This window comes from Vipera ursinii (assembly GCF_947247035.1).
Source record: "Vipera ursinii genome assembly, chromosome: 1".
NCBI lineage: Eukaryota > Metazoa > Chordata > Lepidosauria > Squamata > Viperidae > Vipera > Vipera ursinii.
Genome location: NC_139512.1, coordinates 16896286 through 16914650, shown reverse-complemented (window position 1 = coordinate 16914650; position 18365 = coordinate 16896286). Strand labels below are relative to the sequence as shown.

General features: G+C 54.7%; 1 protein-coding gene across 1 annotated transcript; it reads right to left on the bottom strand.

Annotated features, from left to right (window-relative positions):
- Window positions 1-1585: 1585 nt before the first annotated feature.
- On the bottom strand, window positions 1586-17976 carry LOC310641133 (excitatory amino acid transporter 5-like; the record flags this gene model as incomplete). Its single annotated transcript, XM_083363937.1, has 11 exons — window positions 17821-17976; window positions 15566-15645; window positions 11561-11773; window positions 10016-10058; window positions 9370-9592; window positions 7234-7333; window positions 5865-6098; window positions 4581-4775; window positions 3232-3366; window positions 1803-1893; window positions 1586-1708 (listed from the first exon to the last, which is right to left on the bottom strand). The coding sequence occupies exons 1-11, from the start codon at window positions 17971-17973 to the stop codon at window positions 1586-1588; spliced, it is 1590 nt and encodes a 529-aa protein (XP_083220063.1). The 5' UTR covers window positions 17974-17976.
- Between the last annotated feature and the right edge of the window lie 389 nt (window positions 17977-18365).

Below are 18365 nucleotides of genomic sequence, written 5' to 3'. Positions count from 1 at the left end.
TCTCAGGCATGGGTTATTCGTTTCCAAACAGACCCCTTCTAGGAACAATTTCATTACTAAGAGAAAACAGAGACTCTGAAGTTGAAGATCCAGATTAAATTCCCTTATCGCCCAGTCACCGAGAGTGAGTTGGGTGACCATATAAATTTTCTTAAATAAATAAATAACAGAGCCAGAGCTGGAGGCAAAGCCAAGACCCTTCACAGGCCCAGATAAACATTTTGTAGATGTTTTGTTGATGTTTCCATCCATTTCCAAGGAGAAGGAGTGAGAAGACAGCTCTCTCTGAGGGTCTCCCCTCAAAACCGTGACTCTATTCTCACAAACGTGTGATTTTGAGGGGCCAAATCCTTAGCTCAGCCAGCATCATTTCCAGAAGCCAGCGGGGAAAAGTCTTCGGCCACTCAAAATATTGGAAACGAGAGTTGAAGTAGTTCTGTTTTGAGATCTCCGAACCCTTGGACTGCTTCTGGCCCAGCGAAGACACTTCAGAATTGAGCAAGGCCTTCCCTGAATTATAGGACTGGGGGTCTCTGCAGGTCCCGCTGAAGCCCCTGGTTGGGGCCTGGGTATCACCTGTGGATAGCTGATAGCGCAGAGGAATGTTGCACAGGGATGCTGCTCAAATGAGGAAATAAAGGGGGGTTGGGATTTTTTGGCTTCCATCAAATGAGAATGGAATGGAATGGAATGGAATGGAATGGAATGGAATGGAATGGAATGGAATAGAATAGAATAGAATAGAATAGAATAGAATAGAATAGAATAGAATAGAATAGAATAGAATAAGGAACGGAACGGAACAAACAGAATAAGGAATGGAATGGAATGGAATAGAATAGAATGGAATGGAATAGAATAGAAAACAGAGCTGGAAGGGGCCTTGGAGGTCTTCTAGTCTAGCCCCTTGCTCAAGCAGGAGAACCAATACACTCAGACAGGTGGTTGTCTAGCCTCTTCTTAAAAATCTCCAGTGATGGAGCGCCCATGATTTCTGGGGTGCCTGGACCCCCCCCAAAGGATCCCGGCCTGCTGGCAAAGGTACATCTTCTTTTGGGTCACCTCCTCCCCTGTCAGAAAATACACTTCTAGCTTTTAGAACCAGAAACTTAGTTGGCCTGTTAGAAGGCGCCTCAGGGATAAATACAAAGATAAAAAGTTTTGCTTTTGTTATAAAAAAAATAAATTAAAAAGGGAGCCGGCAACAGTCCAAATGCAATATTCAATTTTCAGAAAGTCCCAGCAACCTCACAGGAGCTTCTTCTGGTGGCAGTGGTGGGATTCAGCCGGTTCGCAACACTTCGGCAGAACCAGGAGCTAACTTTTTTGTTGCCCAGGCCCAGAACGGACTTCCGGAAGCAGCATCCACACACAGAACCGGTTGTTCCCCTATTTGAATCCCACCACTGTCTGGTGGCCCCTGACCTTGGCTTCAGCTAAGGGGATTTCTGGAGAGGATCAGGGATGGGGTGGGTGGGTGGGTTTCCTCGCTCTTCCCTTTCGGGGCTTCTGGGTGGGGGTCCCAGAGTGTCCACGGCACTGGCCCCTTGGATGATCTCGTGGGTGGTGGTGGCAGCTGTGGCCTTCACACCTCGCAGATGCAGTGGCCGTTGTGTCCAGGCGGGGCCTCCTCCGTCCCTTGCCCCAGGGGGTCCTGAGGTGGGGGAAAGGCGGTCTCGGCCCAGACCAGCCTCTCGTTCACGGGGTCCTTTGGGGGGGGAAGAGAAAGGAGAAAGTGAATGGAAACCAGCCGCCTCCCTCGGTGCTCCAGGAGCTTCTGCTCTCTGCTTTTGGGGGGTTACCTTTGGGGCAAACTCCTTCCGGAAGATGTGGGCTATGATTCCCGCGGCCAGCGCGTCACCCAGGACGTTGGTCATGGTGCGCAAGCGGTCCCTGGGGAGGGAAGTGCAGAGAAATCAGTGGGGGATCCCTCCCGCGCAGGGGATCCCAGCAGGCAGGGAACTAACCCCAAAGCGTCCCCTTCAGAAGGACCCCTTGAGGGAACATCTGGGGTTCCCACATCCGCTCGGGATGCTCTCCCAGAGGCCCCAGTGCTGCTTCCTGCCAGGCTGGTCATCAGCTGAGCTCAGGCCAAGGGGACTGTGAGGGACAGTCCAGAAAAAACAAATAAATCAAGATGGCCCATAAAAACCAGCCAGAGCTTCATTCACACATTGGTGGCTGCCATCTTGTGTTTTTTTAAACCGGAGCTTGTGGAGACCTTTGGCTCAGTCAGAAACCACCCCAGCCCCGGGTTGCTTCCAAAACTACCCTGTATTCCCCGTCCCTTTGGCCTGAAGACACCCCCCCTCAAAGACCCCCCACTGGGGAGGGCGCAGCAAGATGGAAGCAGGTTTATGGACCTCCTGTTTCTGTTCCCGGGACCCCTTTTGGGGGGGCAAACGCGTTAAGAGCAGAGATGTGAGCTGTTTTAAGAGCAGATGTGTATCAATTAATCAAGATATTCTGTGGAGTCACTGCTGAACGGAGGGTGGGGGGGATGAATCCACCCCCTTCTTGCAGGGTCCACCCCTTGCTAGAAAAAGAGCATCTGTAGGAATTAAGCATTTGGGTGTGTGTGTGTGTGTGTATGCAAAGCTTTGGATCCGGACTTTGACGCACATGCTGGAAGCCACCCAGAGTCTTTTGTTAGGAGATGGGCGGCAAATAAATTCAATAAATAAATAAGTAAGTAGATAAACAAATGCAGAATGGGGGAAAATAAATAAATAAATAAATAAATAAATAAATAAATAAATAAATAAATAAATAAATAAATAAATAAATAAATAAATAAATAAAGAAAGAAAGAAGGAAGGAAGGAAGGACAGAAAAAAGAAAGAAGAAAAAAGAAAGAGGAATAAAAAAGAAGAAAGGAGAAAAGAAGGAAGAGTAGAAAGAAAGGAAAAAAGAAAGAAAGAAAGAGAAAGAAAGAAAAAGAAAGAAAGAAAGAAAGAAAGAAAGAAAGAAAGAAAGAAAGAAAGAAAGAAAGAAAGAAAGAAAGTTAGTTCTTGGTTCTTTTACTTGCAGACATTTCATCGTCCATCCACTTGTGGACATCCTCAGTGTGGGCTCTGCTACCCATTTACACTGATGACGTTACCTAGTTGGGTCACGGAACGACTGCGAGTCGACGCCTGGCTCAGAGAGCACGGACATCCCTTCTCCTCCCACCCGGGGGGGGTCTGTCCGAGACGAGCAGCCGGAAGGGGAAGGGGGAGGAACACTCACAGGGCCCAGTCAATAGCGATGATCAGCGTGATGTCTTCAGTGGGGAGGCCGACGGAGGTGAGCACGATGACCATGGTGACCAGGCCCGACTGGGGGATCCCAGCGGCCCCGATGCTGGCGGCCGTGGCGGTGATGCTGTGGGGGGTGGAGAGAAAGCAGAGGACAGCCGTGCCAGGGGGAGACCCCCAGCACTCCTGCTCGGACCCCTGCCTTGGAGCCCAGCCAGGGAAAGCTCAGCCCTCACCTAGGCCAGGGGTCCTCAAACTTGGCCCTTTTATGACTTGTGGACTTCAACTCCCAGAATCCCTCAGCCAGCATGGGGGAACCAAGGCCTTTTTATGACTTGTGGACTTCAACTCCCAGAATCCCTCAGCCAGCATGGGGGAACCAAGGCCTTTTTATGACTTGTGGACTTCAACTCCCAGAATCCCTCAGCCAGCATGGGGGAACCAAGGCCTTTTTATGACTTGTGGACTTCAACTCCCAGAATCCCTCAGCCAGCATGGGGGAACCAAGGCCTTTTTATGACTTGTGGACTTCAACTCCCAGAATCCCTCAGCCAGCATGGGGGAACCAAGGCCTTTTTATGACTTGTGGACTTCAACTCCCAGAATTCCTCAGCCAGCTGGCTGAGGAATTCTGGGAGTTGAAGTCCACAAGTCATAAAAGGGCCACGTTTGAGGACCCCTGGCCTAGGCAGTCAGCCAAGCCACAGCTAACCAATGCACATGTAACACCATCACCCCAAAGATCCCTCCGCTATGTTTCTGGTTAGCCTGGGGGGGGCTTCTCTCTTCTTCTCCCAGTGAAGCCTTCCAGCGTCTTCACCCCCAAACAGTGTCCGTGGGGACCCCTATTTACATCGAATCACATTATATGAACTCCTAAGCCTGGGTAACAAGACACAGTGGCCGCCAGCGGTGTTTGCGGAGGGGGTACAAATGGCCAAGGGGTGGCATTGCAGTCGAATAACCACAGTTGTTAAGTTAATAACATGGTTCTGATAGTGGGAGTAAAAAGACAGCCCAGTTTAGTGTCCGTTTGGAGGAAACATTTGCGGCCCAATCCTTTGGTCTGTATCTGCTTTTCCCAAGGGAAGTTTCTTGTATTAGAGGTGATCAACAATAAATAAATTTTCCATTCTCGGAGTTGTTCTGGTTGCTGGTTCCCGAGATGTTCCCCACTCCACTTGAGCTCACAACATCTGGCCACCCACTCTTCTTCACCTTGCCCCCTTAAGTGAAGCAGGAGGACCCTGGTTCCGACACGGCCACGATGACTGACCGCAGCTAAACATGGCGGCAGCGGCGTCTGAACCGTCAAAGGGCCGAGGAGAATTCAGTCCTTACCTGATGGTGATGAGCTGTCCCAGGTCGAGGTCGTACTCGTTCACCTGGGCGATGAAGATGGCGGCCACCGCCTCGTAGAGCGCCGTCCCGTCCATGTTGATCGTGGCACCAACCGGCAGGATGAAGCGGACGATTCGTTTGTCGATCCGGTTATTCTCCAGAAGACACCGCAGGGTGATGGGCAGCGTGGCTGAGCTGGGAGAGAGGGGGGCTGCTTATTAGAGGAAGCCCACTCCCCCAGCACTGAGAGAAAGGGTGGGGGGGAGGCACACAACAGAAACAACCAGGGAGGAAAACAGGCAGTGTCATCAACACAACTGCGCAGGCAGAAGGCGGCTCGGAAAATGTCTGTGTGTCTGAACCCTCCATCCTCAAGATACCAAACCCTGATGCTTCCTAGCATGTTCAGATGCCTTGAAGACACGCGAACATGCGAACTGTGGGGAAGTCCCCTGGCATGAAGTGGAAAACCAAAAGTTACCCCCCCCACACACACACACCTCACCCCCGCTTGAAACTCCTCTGCAAGAGCTTCAAGGGGTTGGAAGGACCAATGAAAAGAAGGGTGACATCGTAGTGGGATTCCAATGTTTGAGGGGCTGCCCCAAAGAAGAGGGTGTGTGTGTGACAAATTATTCTCCAGAGCACCTGAAGGCAGGACAAGAAGCAACGGATGGAAACCAATCAAGGAGAGAAGCAACCTGGAACTAAGGAGAAACTTCCTGACAGTGAGGACAATTAACCAGGGGAACCACTTGCCACCAGAAGTTGTGGGTGCTCCAACACTGGAGGCTTTCAAGAAGAGACTGGACAACCATTTGGAAAAACTGGGTAGAGGATCTCCTGCTTGATCAAGGGGTTGGACTAGAAGACCTCCAAGGTCCCTTCCAACGACTTTACAGGGAGGAGACCAATGGCACCCGGCCAGCTGCCTCTTCCTCTTGATGTTCTACTGAGATACTCCCAGAAGTGCCGCCCTTGGACAAGAGCTTGGTGGGGCCTCCTTTCACATCTGTCCCCGGGATCTGGCTTTGGCAGGTAAACTGCCTCTGGACAGGGGAGCTCCACTGAATGACTGTCAGAGCGATGAATAAGCAGTGGTGCCAGGTCTCTCCGTTTGCTGCCCTTGGAGATGCCGGAGGCTTCCTAGGCTGCTGGGTCCTTCAAGCGGGCAGCCTTGTGCCCACCCCGCCCCGTGGGAAGCAGAGGACACCAAAGGGACCCCCACAGCCCGTTTGACCCCCCCCCCCCGCCCCAGCTGGCTTCTCCTGACGGGCTCCGTACCTGGAGGAAGTGGCCAGGGCGATCAGCAGGGCTTGGAGGATCCCCCGGATGAAGGGGAAGGGGTTTTTCCGGGTCAAGATGAGGAAGAGGAGGGGCAGGACGCAAAGGGCATGGATGGCCAGCCCGGTCACCACCGTCATGGCGTAGAGACCCAGTTTCTGGACAGTCAACGCCGGGTTTTCCATCTCCAGGATCTTCCCGGCGATCAAGAAGACGATCCCAAAAGGGAAGTACCTGCACGGGGAGGCAGAGGAATTGGCTAAGGGGGGGGGCTGCCAGGAGGGGGAGCCCCTCTGATTTGCCCCCTGGGATGGGTGGGAGGTGAGGCCGGATCCCTGGGGAGGAAGGCAGAGGCGGAGGGGCTCGGCTAGGGGTCCCAGGAGGGAGAGGGGGGGCTGATCCAGGCCAGAGAGCCTTCAACAGCTGCCCTGAGGTCCAGGACCATCTGGTGGCCCAAAGACCTCAGAGCAGCTTCTGCTTCTCCTCCTCCTCCCTCTCCTTCTCCTCTTCCTCCTCCCTCTCCTTCTCCTCCTGTCCTCTCCCCCTCCCCTTTCCTTCTCCTCCTGTCCCTCTCCTTCTCCTCCCTCTCCTGCTGTCCCTCTCCTCTCTTCTTCCCTTCCTCCTGTCCTTCTCCTCCTGTCCCTCTCCTTCCCCCTCATCTTCTCCTCCCTCTCCTTCTCCTCTTCCTCCTCCCTCTCCCTCTCCTCTTCCTCCTCCCTCTCCTTCTCCTCCTCTTCCCCTCCTCCTGTCCCTCTCCTCCCTCTCCTTCTCCTCCCTCTCCTGCTGTCCCTCTCCTCTCTTCTTCCCTTCCTCCTGTCCTTCTCCTCCTCCCTCTCCTTCCCCCTCATCTTCTCCTCCCTCTCCTGTCCCTGTCCTCCCCCACACTCCCTCCCCTTCCCTCCCCCTCCCCCTCCTCCTTTTCTGGATCCTCTGAGAGGTAAGATGATGCCTCTTCCTGCCCTGAAGGTTGCACAGTTTGCCAGAAGGTGGGGGGATGGGAACTCCCCGGGAATTTCTCCAGGCAAAACCAGGGACGTTTCAGGGTCTCCCTTTCCCACACCACCTCGGTGTGCCTGCCTGGCACGCTCCTCCCTGGCAGGGGCAGAAGCATTTACAGCTGGGCACCAGCTCTGATAAGGACTGGCACTGCACGAGGAGCGAGTGGACAGTTTCCGCAAGCTGACCTTGCAGCCCCCAATCAAAGGGGCTCCCCCAGCCTTCTCCCCACTTTCAGGTCCGTGGCCGACACCCCCGTCGTGACCAGGAGCCCTGGGGGGGGGGCTGGAAAGGCTGGCAGGGCGGACTCTCAAGCCGGCTGCCAGTTGCAGGGCCGGGGGCAAGGCTGCTTGGCCTGGGGGCTCGGCCTTACCACGTCGCCATGGCCACGATCTTCATCACGGCCTCGTTCAGGCACTGGCACACGTTAACCAGGGGGGCCCCACGCTCCCCCATCTTGCCCAGGAGGAGCCCTGAAAGGAGAAGCAGGTTCCCATTACGGAGGGGGGACCACCAGGAGTCCCGAGCTGCTGCTCAAGAGAAGAGGAAAGCCAGGCCGGAAGGAAGAAAAGGCAATTCTCTTCCACCGTCCCAGCCACGGAAAGGCCACGCGTCTTGCAGAGGTGAACAGCCCCCAAAGGGCCCCCCCTCCATTGTGAAGAGCTACCCACGCAAGGCGTACGATTCCGGGGTGACTGGAAAACGGCCTTCCTTGGGCATATCTGCATCAACCACCCTACCAACCCTCAAGGAACGTCGCACCTCAGCACCCATAATCCCCACCAGCATAGCTTCTAGGATGTGACCTCCAGGCTGGGAGGAGACAGGCAAGGGGTCGGACTAGAAGACCTCCGAGGTCCCTTCCAGCTCTGCTTCCCCGTTCCGTACGGCAACATCCGAGTGCCACCAGTCACCGAGCAAGGTGTCAAAAACTTGATGAGAAAAAAAAGGAAAAAAGTGATGAACTACAGGCAGTCCTCGACTTACAATGGTTCGCTTAGTGACTGTTTGAAGTTACAATGGCACTGAAAAAAGTGCCCCCCCAGAGCCACAGCCGAGCAAGACACCTGCCTGCCCACCAGATTGCGCTCTTCCTCCTGTCCGAGGTTTTCATTGTTGTGAGCATTTCTGTTGAGGATTGGCAGTGGGGGTGGGGTGGGGGGTGTTTGGTTTTTATTCCCCCCCCTCTGCTGGGTGGTTGCAGCAGGTTTTGGGACACTGTGACCGTCGTAAATAGGAATCAGTTGCCAAGCATCTGAATGTAAATCACATGATCCTGGAGATGCTGCAACATTCCAGCTGATCGGCGCTTCTTCTGGGCTCAGCAGAAGCGCCAGGATCAGTACTGAGCTCCAGCTGGAGCCTGGTGCTGATCCTGGCGCTTCCGCTGAGCCCTGACAGCCCCGAGGAATCACTGATCCTGGCTCTTCTGCTGAGCCCCAACAGCCCTGCAGCTCCAGCCGTCTCTCGCTCAGGCTTGTGCGGTGCTGCCACCGGTTCAGCTCATTCCCCTCCCATGCTACCACTTCTCTAGGATGGTCGCGTACCACCTGCCGGGTGCCAATGTACCACAGGTGGTACCCGTACCACTGGTTGAAAAGCCCTGCACTAGAAACAGTGCAGAGAAGAGCAACTAAGATAATTAAAGGCCTGGAGACAAAAATATACAAAAAACAGCTGCAGGATTTGGGAATGGCCAGTCTAGAGAATAGAAGGACGAGGGGAGACATGATAGCAGAGTTCCAGTATTTGAGGGGCTTCCACAAAGAAGAGGAAGGGGTTTCAACCTATTCTCAAAGCACCTGAAGGCAGGACAGGAAATGATGGATGGAAACTAATCAAGGAGAGAAGCAACCTGGAATTGAGGAGAAACTTCCTAACAGTGAGGACAATTGACCAGTGGAACAGCTTGCCACCAGAAGTTGTGGGTGCTCCAATACTGGAGGCTTTCAAGAAGAGACTGGACCACCATTTGGAAAAACTGGGTAGAGGGTCTGCTGCTTGATCAAGGGGTTGGACTAGAAGACCTTCAGACGTTGTGGGCGCTCCGTCACTGGAGGTTTTAAAGAAGGAAATGGACAGTCATTTGTCCAGAATGGGATAGGGCAGAGGTCCCCAACCTTTGGGCACCAGGGACGGTTCCATGGAGAGAGGTTTTCTGCAGACTGGAGGGTGTGTGGTGTTGTGTGCTGTCTGCATCCCGTGGATGGGACTTTGCTTGTGTGGACCGGTTGCTGGCATGACACGGCCCGGTACCGGTCCACAGACTGGGGTTGGGGATGCCTGGTATAGGGTCTCCTGGCTGAGTTGGGGTTGGACTAGATGACCTCCAAAGTCCCTTCTAAATCTATACTGATTGAGGATCATTTGGATTGACTGGCAACTCTCCCCTGGTGTTTTCATGGCGCTTCTTTTGGGGAGGGGGGAGAAAAGGGGCATCCCCCATTCCCGTCCCCAGGGACCCCAGAGTCGGGGGGCTGCCCTGCCCCCCCCAGCAGTGACCACGCACCGACTGTGGCCGAGAAGAGGACGATGCCCAAGACGTTCATTTCGTTGTTGTTGCCAGGAAGGGCGTCGTAGATCATTTCCGGCGAGGGCGTGATCTCCAGCAGGACGGGACGCTGGATCTCTGGGTTCCCGGGATCGGGCACCAAGTAAATGAAGCTGAGGGACGTGCCGGCCTTCTTCGGGACGCCGGGGGATTTCAGCACGGGGACGAGGACAGTCCGGTACTGGGAGCGAAGCAAGCGGGGAGATTGGCAGGCGTTTTGTGCTGGAAATCCTCTTTTAGGCTTGCAGCCTTAGAAGTAAAGGCACCGGGGGCTGCAAAGGGGTCCAGGGCCCCCCTCCTCCCTCGCCCTCCACACTGATCCTGGCACCAGCCCTTCATCCGGGCTGATGATGATGAAGGAGAGAGGGAGGGAGGAGGAGGGGAGGGAGGGAGGGGGTGGCAGGCTCCCCTGTGTCATATCCAACATATCCGACAGAGGCACCTGTCAGAAAGAGGCTGGATTCCTCCACTGGGATGGGAGGTGGACTAGATGACCTCTAGGGCCCCCCTCTCCATCCAGGACCCTATAGGCCACCCCCAAATCCCAGCGGACGGCCATTGAGGCCCCAGAGCGAAAAGAGGCCAGCCTGGGCCTGGAGCTCACCTGCTGGAACGAAGCCTCCACCAGGTTGGAAGGGAACATATTTCTGCAGAAGACAACAGAAAGAGGAGTGGGTGTAGCAGATGGCCAGGCTGAGCCCGAGGACGTGTGTGTGTGTGTGCGTGCATGTGTGTGTGTGAAACATGCCATTAGTCTCGAGTCTCTTCACGCCCACAAGGGCTCTACTTTCAGCCCACCTTGAATGCCTTTTTTTTAAAGGAGGCAACTGGACTTTATTACTTTTCCCTTGAAGACGTTTCGCTTCTCATCCCAGAAGCTTTTTCCGCTCTGAATGGATGGCGGGAAAGGGAAGGATTTATACTCCTTGCAGACAGTCGGTCATTTGCCTCCTTTTAGAGGGTTGTTGAGGCCACCTGGAGGCTTGTCTGTGTCCTCAGGGTCAGCTGAGCGGTGCAAATGGGTCTGGGGGCTTCTTGGCTGCAGGATGTTTTCTGCCCTGTGTCCCTTCACACACCCATTTGCGCTAGGCAGGTGAGGACACAGGTAAACCTCCAGGTGGCCTCTCTAAATGGAGGCAAATGACCAGCTTCCCTTCCTCGCCATCCAGTCAGAGCTGAAGAAGCTTCCTGGGTGAGAAGCAAAACGTCTTTAAAGAAGCCCAGCTGCCTCCTGAAAAAGCATCCTCGGGACAATCCTGACCTGCAGGACTGAGAACCTCCACGGACACCTGAGCGCCCGTTTCCCTTGACCGTTAGTAGATCAGATTCTTGTAGTGAGCTTCAGCTTGCAATAAATCTTCATAGTCATTTGAATTGCCTGAATCTCCTTGACCGCCGTGGGACAATCGGGCCAGGCCCCTTTTTTCAAAGGGGTGGGGGGTGGGGGTGAGCCTCAATACAGAGCCCCAACTGAAGATCCCTCTGAAGGAGACCCCATTTGACCCCCGCCCAGCCGTGAGAGACTCAGCCCGGCTTCTCAACCCTTTCAAGAAATCAGGCACTCGCACCTCTAAAGCTGAGGGACCCCGATAGAAGACCCCTACCACTGTTAACCCTTCACCCTTCCTTCCTTCCTTCTTTCCTTCCTTCCTCTTCTTTCTCTTTTTCTTTCTTTTCCTTCCTTCCTTCCTTCCTTCCTTCCTTCCTTCCTTCCTTCCTTCCTTCCTTCCTCTTTCTTTCTTTCTTTCTTTCTTTCTTTCTTTCTTTCTTTCTTTCTTTCTTTCTTTCTTTCTTTCTTTCTTTCTTTTCTTTTCTTCTTTTCTTTTCTTTTCTTTCCTTTCCTTTCCTTTTTATATAAATTTTTGAGCAGGCCGACTGGAGCCATTCCATAGGGAGACCACCTTCCCTTTGGCCCCCGGTCTCCAGCCTTCGGTCTCTGCACCTGCCAGCACCCGTAGCCGAGAACCACGGGTAAATCCTTCTTCGGCCAGCAGCCACCCAGTCAACCCGCAGCCTCACCCGGGGCCGCTGCCCTCCCTCCACGATGCCCCTGGGCCGCTGCCAGGTAAACCCTGTCCAAAGCTGAAGAAGCGCTGCCTTGAACCCGCCGCCGCCCAGGGCCGAGGGAGGGGCGGCCGGGGGGGCCTACCTGATGAGGTCCAGCAGGGCGTCGGCCGAGCTGAGCACCACTTTGCCCACCGAGTGCTCCTCCTTCTGGGCAGCCACGCCGGGGTGGATGAGGAGGACCAGCACGATGCCGGTGGTGACGGCCATGAAGGTGGTCCAGAGGTAGTAGGTGATGGTCAGCAGGCCCATCTTGCCGCAGACCCGGGAGTCCATGGTGGCCAAGCCGGACATCAAGCTGCAGTGGGGCAGAGACCGGCATGGGGGACGGGAGCAAGGCCAGCTGGGCTGGGGGGGTGTTTGCCCCCCTCTGCCTGCTAAGAACAGCAAGGTCTCAGGTGGTAAGCAAGGTGAGGTCAAAAAAGGCAAGATGGCGGCCAGGATGATGCACTCCAGCTCTTGATTTTTTGGGTCATGGCTGGCGGACCCCCTGCCTCCACGTCCTTCCCGGGGGCTTTCCGCAGGCATCTCTGGATTTTAAGAAGAGACTGGACCTCCGTTTGTCTGGATGGCATAGGGTCCCCTGCCTAAGTAGAGGGATGGACTAGAAGACCTCCAGGGTCCCTTCCACCTCTGGGATTCTGTAAAACTCCACTTCTGCCCCTGTGCCGAACAGGGGACACAGGAAGGGTCTCAAGTGGGGTGGGGGGGCAAGAGGACTGGAATAAATGAATCAAGACAAACAAAAACTCCCAGCTGCCCCCCCCCCCCGTGTAGCTTTTCTTGAAGCTTGGACGGGAGAGACCGCATCCAGGTCATCTCAGGCGATCGGCCTTCGTCAGCCGGAACTAATCTCCAGAGGTGAGGCTGATCTCGTTAGGGGAAGACAGGCCGGGTGGCTAATTGGAAGACGCTAAGCAGTGGGGTGGGGGTGGGGGGGAGCCCTCCTGCCCGGAGGACTTGCACGTGGACCCACAGGCTGGATGGCAGGTAGCAGACCTCGGCTGACCTCAAGAAGCTGCCCAGGGTCAAACCTGATGGACACTAAGAAGGGAGACTGGCCGAGGGAACAGACCCCCCCCTCCCGCCCGGAGCTGAAGGGAAGCGGGCAGCTCTGCCCCCGGGAAGAGACTGCGCAACCTGGGGGCAAACTGGGGTGAGGGTGAGGCCAAAAGAGAGCCAGTATGCTCTAGTGGAGAAGGCGCCAGGCTAGAAACCAGGAGATGGGGAGTTCTAGTCCCGCCTTAGGCATGGAAGCCGGCTGGCTGACTTTGGGCCAATCACCAGGAGACGGGGAGTTCTAGTCCCGCCTTAGGCATGGAAGCCACCTGGGTGACTTTGGGCCAATTACCAGGAGACGGGGAGTTCTAGTCCCGCCTTAGGCATGGAAGCCACCTGGGTGACTTTGGGCCAATCACCAGGAGACGGGGAGTTCTAGTCCCGCCTTAGGCATGGAAGCCACCTGGGTGACTTTGGGCCAATTACCAGGAGACGGGGAGTTCTAGTGCCACCTTAGGCATGGAAGCCACCTGGGTGACTTTGGGCCAATTACCAGGAGACGGGGAGTTCTAGTCCCGCCTTAGGCATGGAAGCCACCTGGGTGACTTTGGGCCAATCACCAGGAGACGGGGAGTTCTAGTCCCGCCTTAGGCATGGAAGCCACCTGGGTGACTTTGGGCCAATTACCAGGAGACAGGGAGTTCTAGTCCCGCCTTAGGCATGGAAGCCACCTGGGTGACTTTGGGCCAATTACCAGGAGACGGGGAGTTCTAGTGCCACCTTAGGCATGGAAGCCACCTGGGTGACTTTGGGCCAATTACCAGGAGACGGGGAGTTCTAGTCCCGCCTTAGGCATGGAAGCCACCTGGGTGACTTTGGGCCAATCACCAGGAGACGGGGAGTTCTAGTCCCGCCTTAGGCATGGAAGCCACCTGGGTGACTTTGGGCCAATTACCAGGAGACGGGGAGTTCTAGTCCCGCCTTAGGCATGGAAGCCACCTGGGTGACTTTGGGCCAATTACCAGGAGACGGGGAGTTCTAGTGCCACCTTAGGCATGGAAGCCAGCTGGGTGATCCTGGGCTCGTCCCTCTTTCTCAGTCCAACCCACCTCACAGGGTTGTTTTTGGTAGGGAAAATAGGAAAAGGAAGGAGCATAAGGTACGTTTGTTGCCTTCACTTATTTATAAAAATAATAAAGCAGGATTTTTTTAAAAAATCTAAAAAAAAATGCTTGCGTCATCTTCACAGTTATAGGTGAAGGCGTGGAGGGGCTGGATGGGGGGGGGTAACAAGGTGCCAGTGAGAGCAGCAGACCAGGAGGGCACCACCCCAGACCTTAAGGAGCTTTGCTGGTTTGTTCTGGGTCTTGTGAACCCAAATAAGTGGGGTGTGTTTTATTGCAGCCACCCAGCTCTACAACCTCCAGCTGCCCTGGTGTGTTTCCGAATCAGAAACCTCTGGCCGTGGTCCGGTCAGTTTCCAAAGGTTGGGCATGGCAGGATAAGACCGGGGTGGGTCTCTGCAGGCTTCGTTCCTTGCATAGTATTTGGGGAAAACTGGCTTGGGTTGAGGGGGGGGGGACAAAGAACGCCCCAGCATAGTCCTGACTCAGTGGCCCCATGGGTGACGGGCAGAGGACGCCTGGCCACTGAGCCGGAGGAAAGAATCGATCGGCTTCTCGTAAGGATTGTGCAGCCCTGAATTCGGACAGGAGGATTCGGCAGTGAGTCGCAACAGAGGCAGAAATTCCCACGATTTTGGCGTGGGAAAATAAAAAGAAGAATCTTTGAACTTAAAGGCTGAATTAGCGCAGTGTCTTTCAAGCTTGGCCACTTTAAGACGAGTGGACTTCAACTCCCAGAATTCCCCAGCCAGCTATGTAGAAGTTAGTTAAGGTTTTCTGGAAATCTATGTAGAAATTAGTGGAAGTTAGCTGAAGTCTAGAAGTCTATGTAGAAGTTAGTGGAAGCTAGTTGGTTAAAGCCTATGTAGACGTTAGTTGAAGAGTTGAAGTCTATGATGAAAATAGTTGAAGTTTTCTAAAAAGTCTACGTAGAAGTTACCACTAGTGGAAGGTAGTTGAAGTCCATGTAGACGTTAGCTGAAAATGTTTCCTAGAAGTCTATGTAGAAGTTAGTTGAAGTCTAGAATATGTTGACGTTAGTTGAAGTTAGTTACAGTCTATGTAGAAGTTAAGCTGAAGTTTTCTAGAAATCTATGTAGAAAGTTGAAGTTAGTTGAAGTCTAGAATATGTAGAAGTTAGCTGAAGTCCATGTAGAAGTTAGTTGATGGTTTCTAGAAGTCTCTGTAGAAGTTAGTTGAAGTCTAGAATATGTAGAAATTAGCTGAAGTGTAGAATGTGTAGAAGTTAACTGATTAGTTAAAGTCTGTGTGGAAGTTATTTGAAGTCTTCTAGAGGTCTATGTAGAGGTTAGTTGAAGTTAGCTAAAGTCTGTGTAAAGATTAGTTGAACTTAACTGACGTGTAGAAGTTTATGTTACTTAAAGTTAGTTAAAGTCTATGTAGAGGTTAGTTGAAGTTAGTTGAAGTCCATGTAAAAGTTAGTTGAAGCTTTCTAGAAGTCTAGCTGAAGCTAGGTGAAGTCCTCTTGTCTTACAGTGGACAAGCTTGACTGGACTAAGGCTGCCAATTCCCCCACCCTAAGCTGGGGTCACCAGGGGTCGAACGATAGACTTAGGCCAGCAGCCGTGGCCCTCAAGAGTCCGGCCTGCCCTCTCTCCGGTGGCCTCCAGATGCCCTGGCCTCAGATTGAAGTCTGACCAAGTTTATTTCCGTCTCCCCCCCCCAGAGATTGCAGCTGCAGAACAAAACAAAACCAGCTGTGCTGGGAGGAACTTCACAGCCCTGCAATTCAAAAGTTTTGCTTGGGGGCGCAAGGGGGGAGCTTGCGTGACTTGCAGTCCCAGCTGCCCAGCAGTCATGCCTTCTTCCATGCCAAGTAGCAATTATTCCTGCTGGCAAGCTGGGCGACACCAGCCCTCCAGGAGCCCTCCAGGAGTGTCTGCGATCCGCCTCCCCCACACCTGCCCTGTCCCCCAGGGGTGGGGGGGTGGGGGGGCGGCACTCACCTGGAGGTGATGAGCGGCAAAATTAGCATCTTCAACATCCTCATCAGCAGTTCTCCGGGGAAGGAAAAGTACTGCTTCTCCTGCAGGCGGAAAGTAAACAGGTGAGGCTGCAGGGGAGGGGTCCGCAGGGAGCAAGAGGCAGCTGAGGCCCAAAACTTTTTCAGCAACTTCAGGAAAGTGTGTGTGGGGGGGATCTCAAGTGCATTTCCAAGCACCTACGCAGGGGGGGCTGCTGCCACATCCCGGCCAACGGCCACCAGCTCTCCTGAGTTAGGGAAGCTGCCCAGGCCACCCCTCCCCCACCCAGAGCCCCCCCCCCAAATTTCCTTAAGAAACTTCCTTTAAGCACACCCATCTTTTAGCCATGGGCATGGAGGGTGTCGCTTCCTGGGTACCTGCCAACTTTTCGTTCAGAGTTTTTTTTTCTCTTTGGTGTTGTAAAAAGTCAGAAGGATTCCCCCCCCCAGTCCAAATCCTAAGCCCAGCAGCACGGATTTTTCAGAAGGATGCAGCTGGAAAAGCAATCCTAAACGGGGGTTCCTCTCTCTTAAGGGCCAGGGGTGGGGTGGGCCCTGTGCCCACCAGGCTACTCCAAATGCTGGAGACTTTGAGGGGATGCCCGGGAGCACACCCCCACCCTCACCCCAGAGACCCCCTCATACACATGTGCCCCAACCAGGTAGGTGCACACACTGGGCCTGAATTCACCCAAGTCAAGGAGTTCACAAAGCACATTGCATCAAACCACAAACTAACCAGGGATTGGGTCCACACTGAACGCTAAACTAAGAAATCCAGTCATTTTGGGCAGGTAAAGGAGGGCGGCACCGCTGAGGGGCTGCAGAGGGAAGCTGGGGATTATCCATCTTGCAGGAAACGTATCGCATTTGGCCAGCCTCGGACTGGCGTTTCTCGCCCCTTTGCACAACCGGGCCTGGTTTTAGATTTTTCTTTTTTCTTTTTAATCCCGCCTTTATTCTTGTTATAAATAGCTCGAGGTGGCTTTGATCTGAGGTGGACAGTGTGTTTCTCAAGTCTGAAAAATGTTAGCCCACCTGCTCGATTGGAGAAGAAAGACTCGCACGCTGGGCTCAGAATAAGTTTCTCCCGCTTGAGCAGGGGGCTGGACTAGAAGACCTCCAAGGTCCCTTCCAGCTCTATTTTATTCTATATACCATCTGCATTCTGGGGGGGTCGTTTTTCCTGGGTGCTGCTAAGCTATCACATTTCATAAATGAAAAAATAAATTGAATAAACAAGAGCCCAACACGCAACTGGTTACTATTCAACACACACACCCTGTGCCATTCCACCCCCCCCCCCCCCCGCCCTGCCCTCTGACTCTTGGGGACAGAAAAGCTCCCCCAGACCAGAGGTGCAGCTGCCTGGTGCCCCCCTTGACCCCCCCCGGACCTTCTGCCCCACGTCTGAGACCACCCAAGGCGGCTTCGCCCCCTCCGCCTGGAGACGGGGATCGGCCGCAGGGAGCGGGGATGGAGGCAGGAGTTGTTGATGTTCCTAGCTGCGAAGTTGTGTCCGACCCATCGCGACCCTAAGGACAACGTTCCTCCAGGCCTTCCTGTCCTCTACCATCTTCTGGAGTCCCTTTAAGCTCACACCTCCTGCTTCAGTGACACCATCCAGCCACCTCCTTCTCTGTCGTCCCCTTCTTCTCTTGCCCTCCACCTTTCCAAGCATCAGGCTCTTCTCCAGTGAGTCCTTCCTTCTCATTAGGTGGCCAAAGGATTTGAGTTTCAGCTTCAGGATCTGGCCTTCTAAAGAGCAGTCAGGATTGATCTCCTCTAGGACTGACCGGTTTGATCGCCTTGCAGTCCAAGGAACTCGCAGGAGTCTTCTCCAGCACCAGAGTTCAAAGGCCTCAATTCTTTGGCGCTCGGCCTTTCTTATGGTCCAACTTTCACGGCCATACATTGCAACTGGGAAGACCAGAGCCTTGACTAGGCAGGAGAGGGGTGGGCAATTTCTCCAGACCTAGGATGGGGGGGGGGGCTTCCGCTGAAAACGAGGCGGGGGGGGGAGGCCCGAGGTCTAAAAGGGGGCGCCGCCCGAGGACCGAGCCCCTTCCTCTGCTTCGGAAGGGAAGCGAGCGAGCCGGTTTTCCGGCCAGGGCTTCGTCCTGCGAAGCAGCGCTGAGGGCATCCCCTCGTTGGGTCGCGCAACGTCTGCGAGGAGAGCAGCCGGGGACCCCGCAGCCCCCCCGGCACAGCCCAGACCGCCCCCTCCGGCCCCCCTACCTGGTGGGAGAGCTCCAGCAGGCGGAGCAGGAAGCCCAGCAGGCAGCCGGTGACCACGGAGAGGACGGAGAGGGTCAGCAGCCCGTTCTGCCGCCAGAAGGCCCTGACCCTCCGCCAGGCCCGGCCCAGGCGGGGGGAGAGCCGCCCCCACATGCCGCCCCCGGCCCGCCTCTCAGCGCGCGCGCCCGCAGGGACCCCCGGCCGGACCCATCCCCTCCGCGGGAGACGCAGCCCGGGAGCCGGCCGGCTTCTGCCTCCCAGCCTGGCCACCTCTCCTCCTCCTCCTCCTCCTCCTCCGCGTCGTCGTAATCCGAGGCTAACTTTGGAAGCGGAGGGCCGGGCTCCTTCAGCCCCGGCAAAGAAAGACCGGGCGGATTAAGGGGTCAGCCGGCTGCCAGGAGGCGCCCCCGGCTGCACTCTGCTCACGCTCAGAGGAACCGGGCTCCACGATAAGGAAGGGTTTACAATTTTTCCTCCCCTGCCTGCGCTCTCAGGAAGGGCGTTGTGTCTTGAACCCAGAGTTTTCTTTTTTAAATAATAATAAT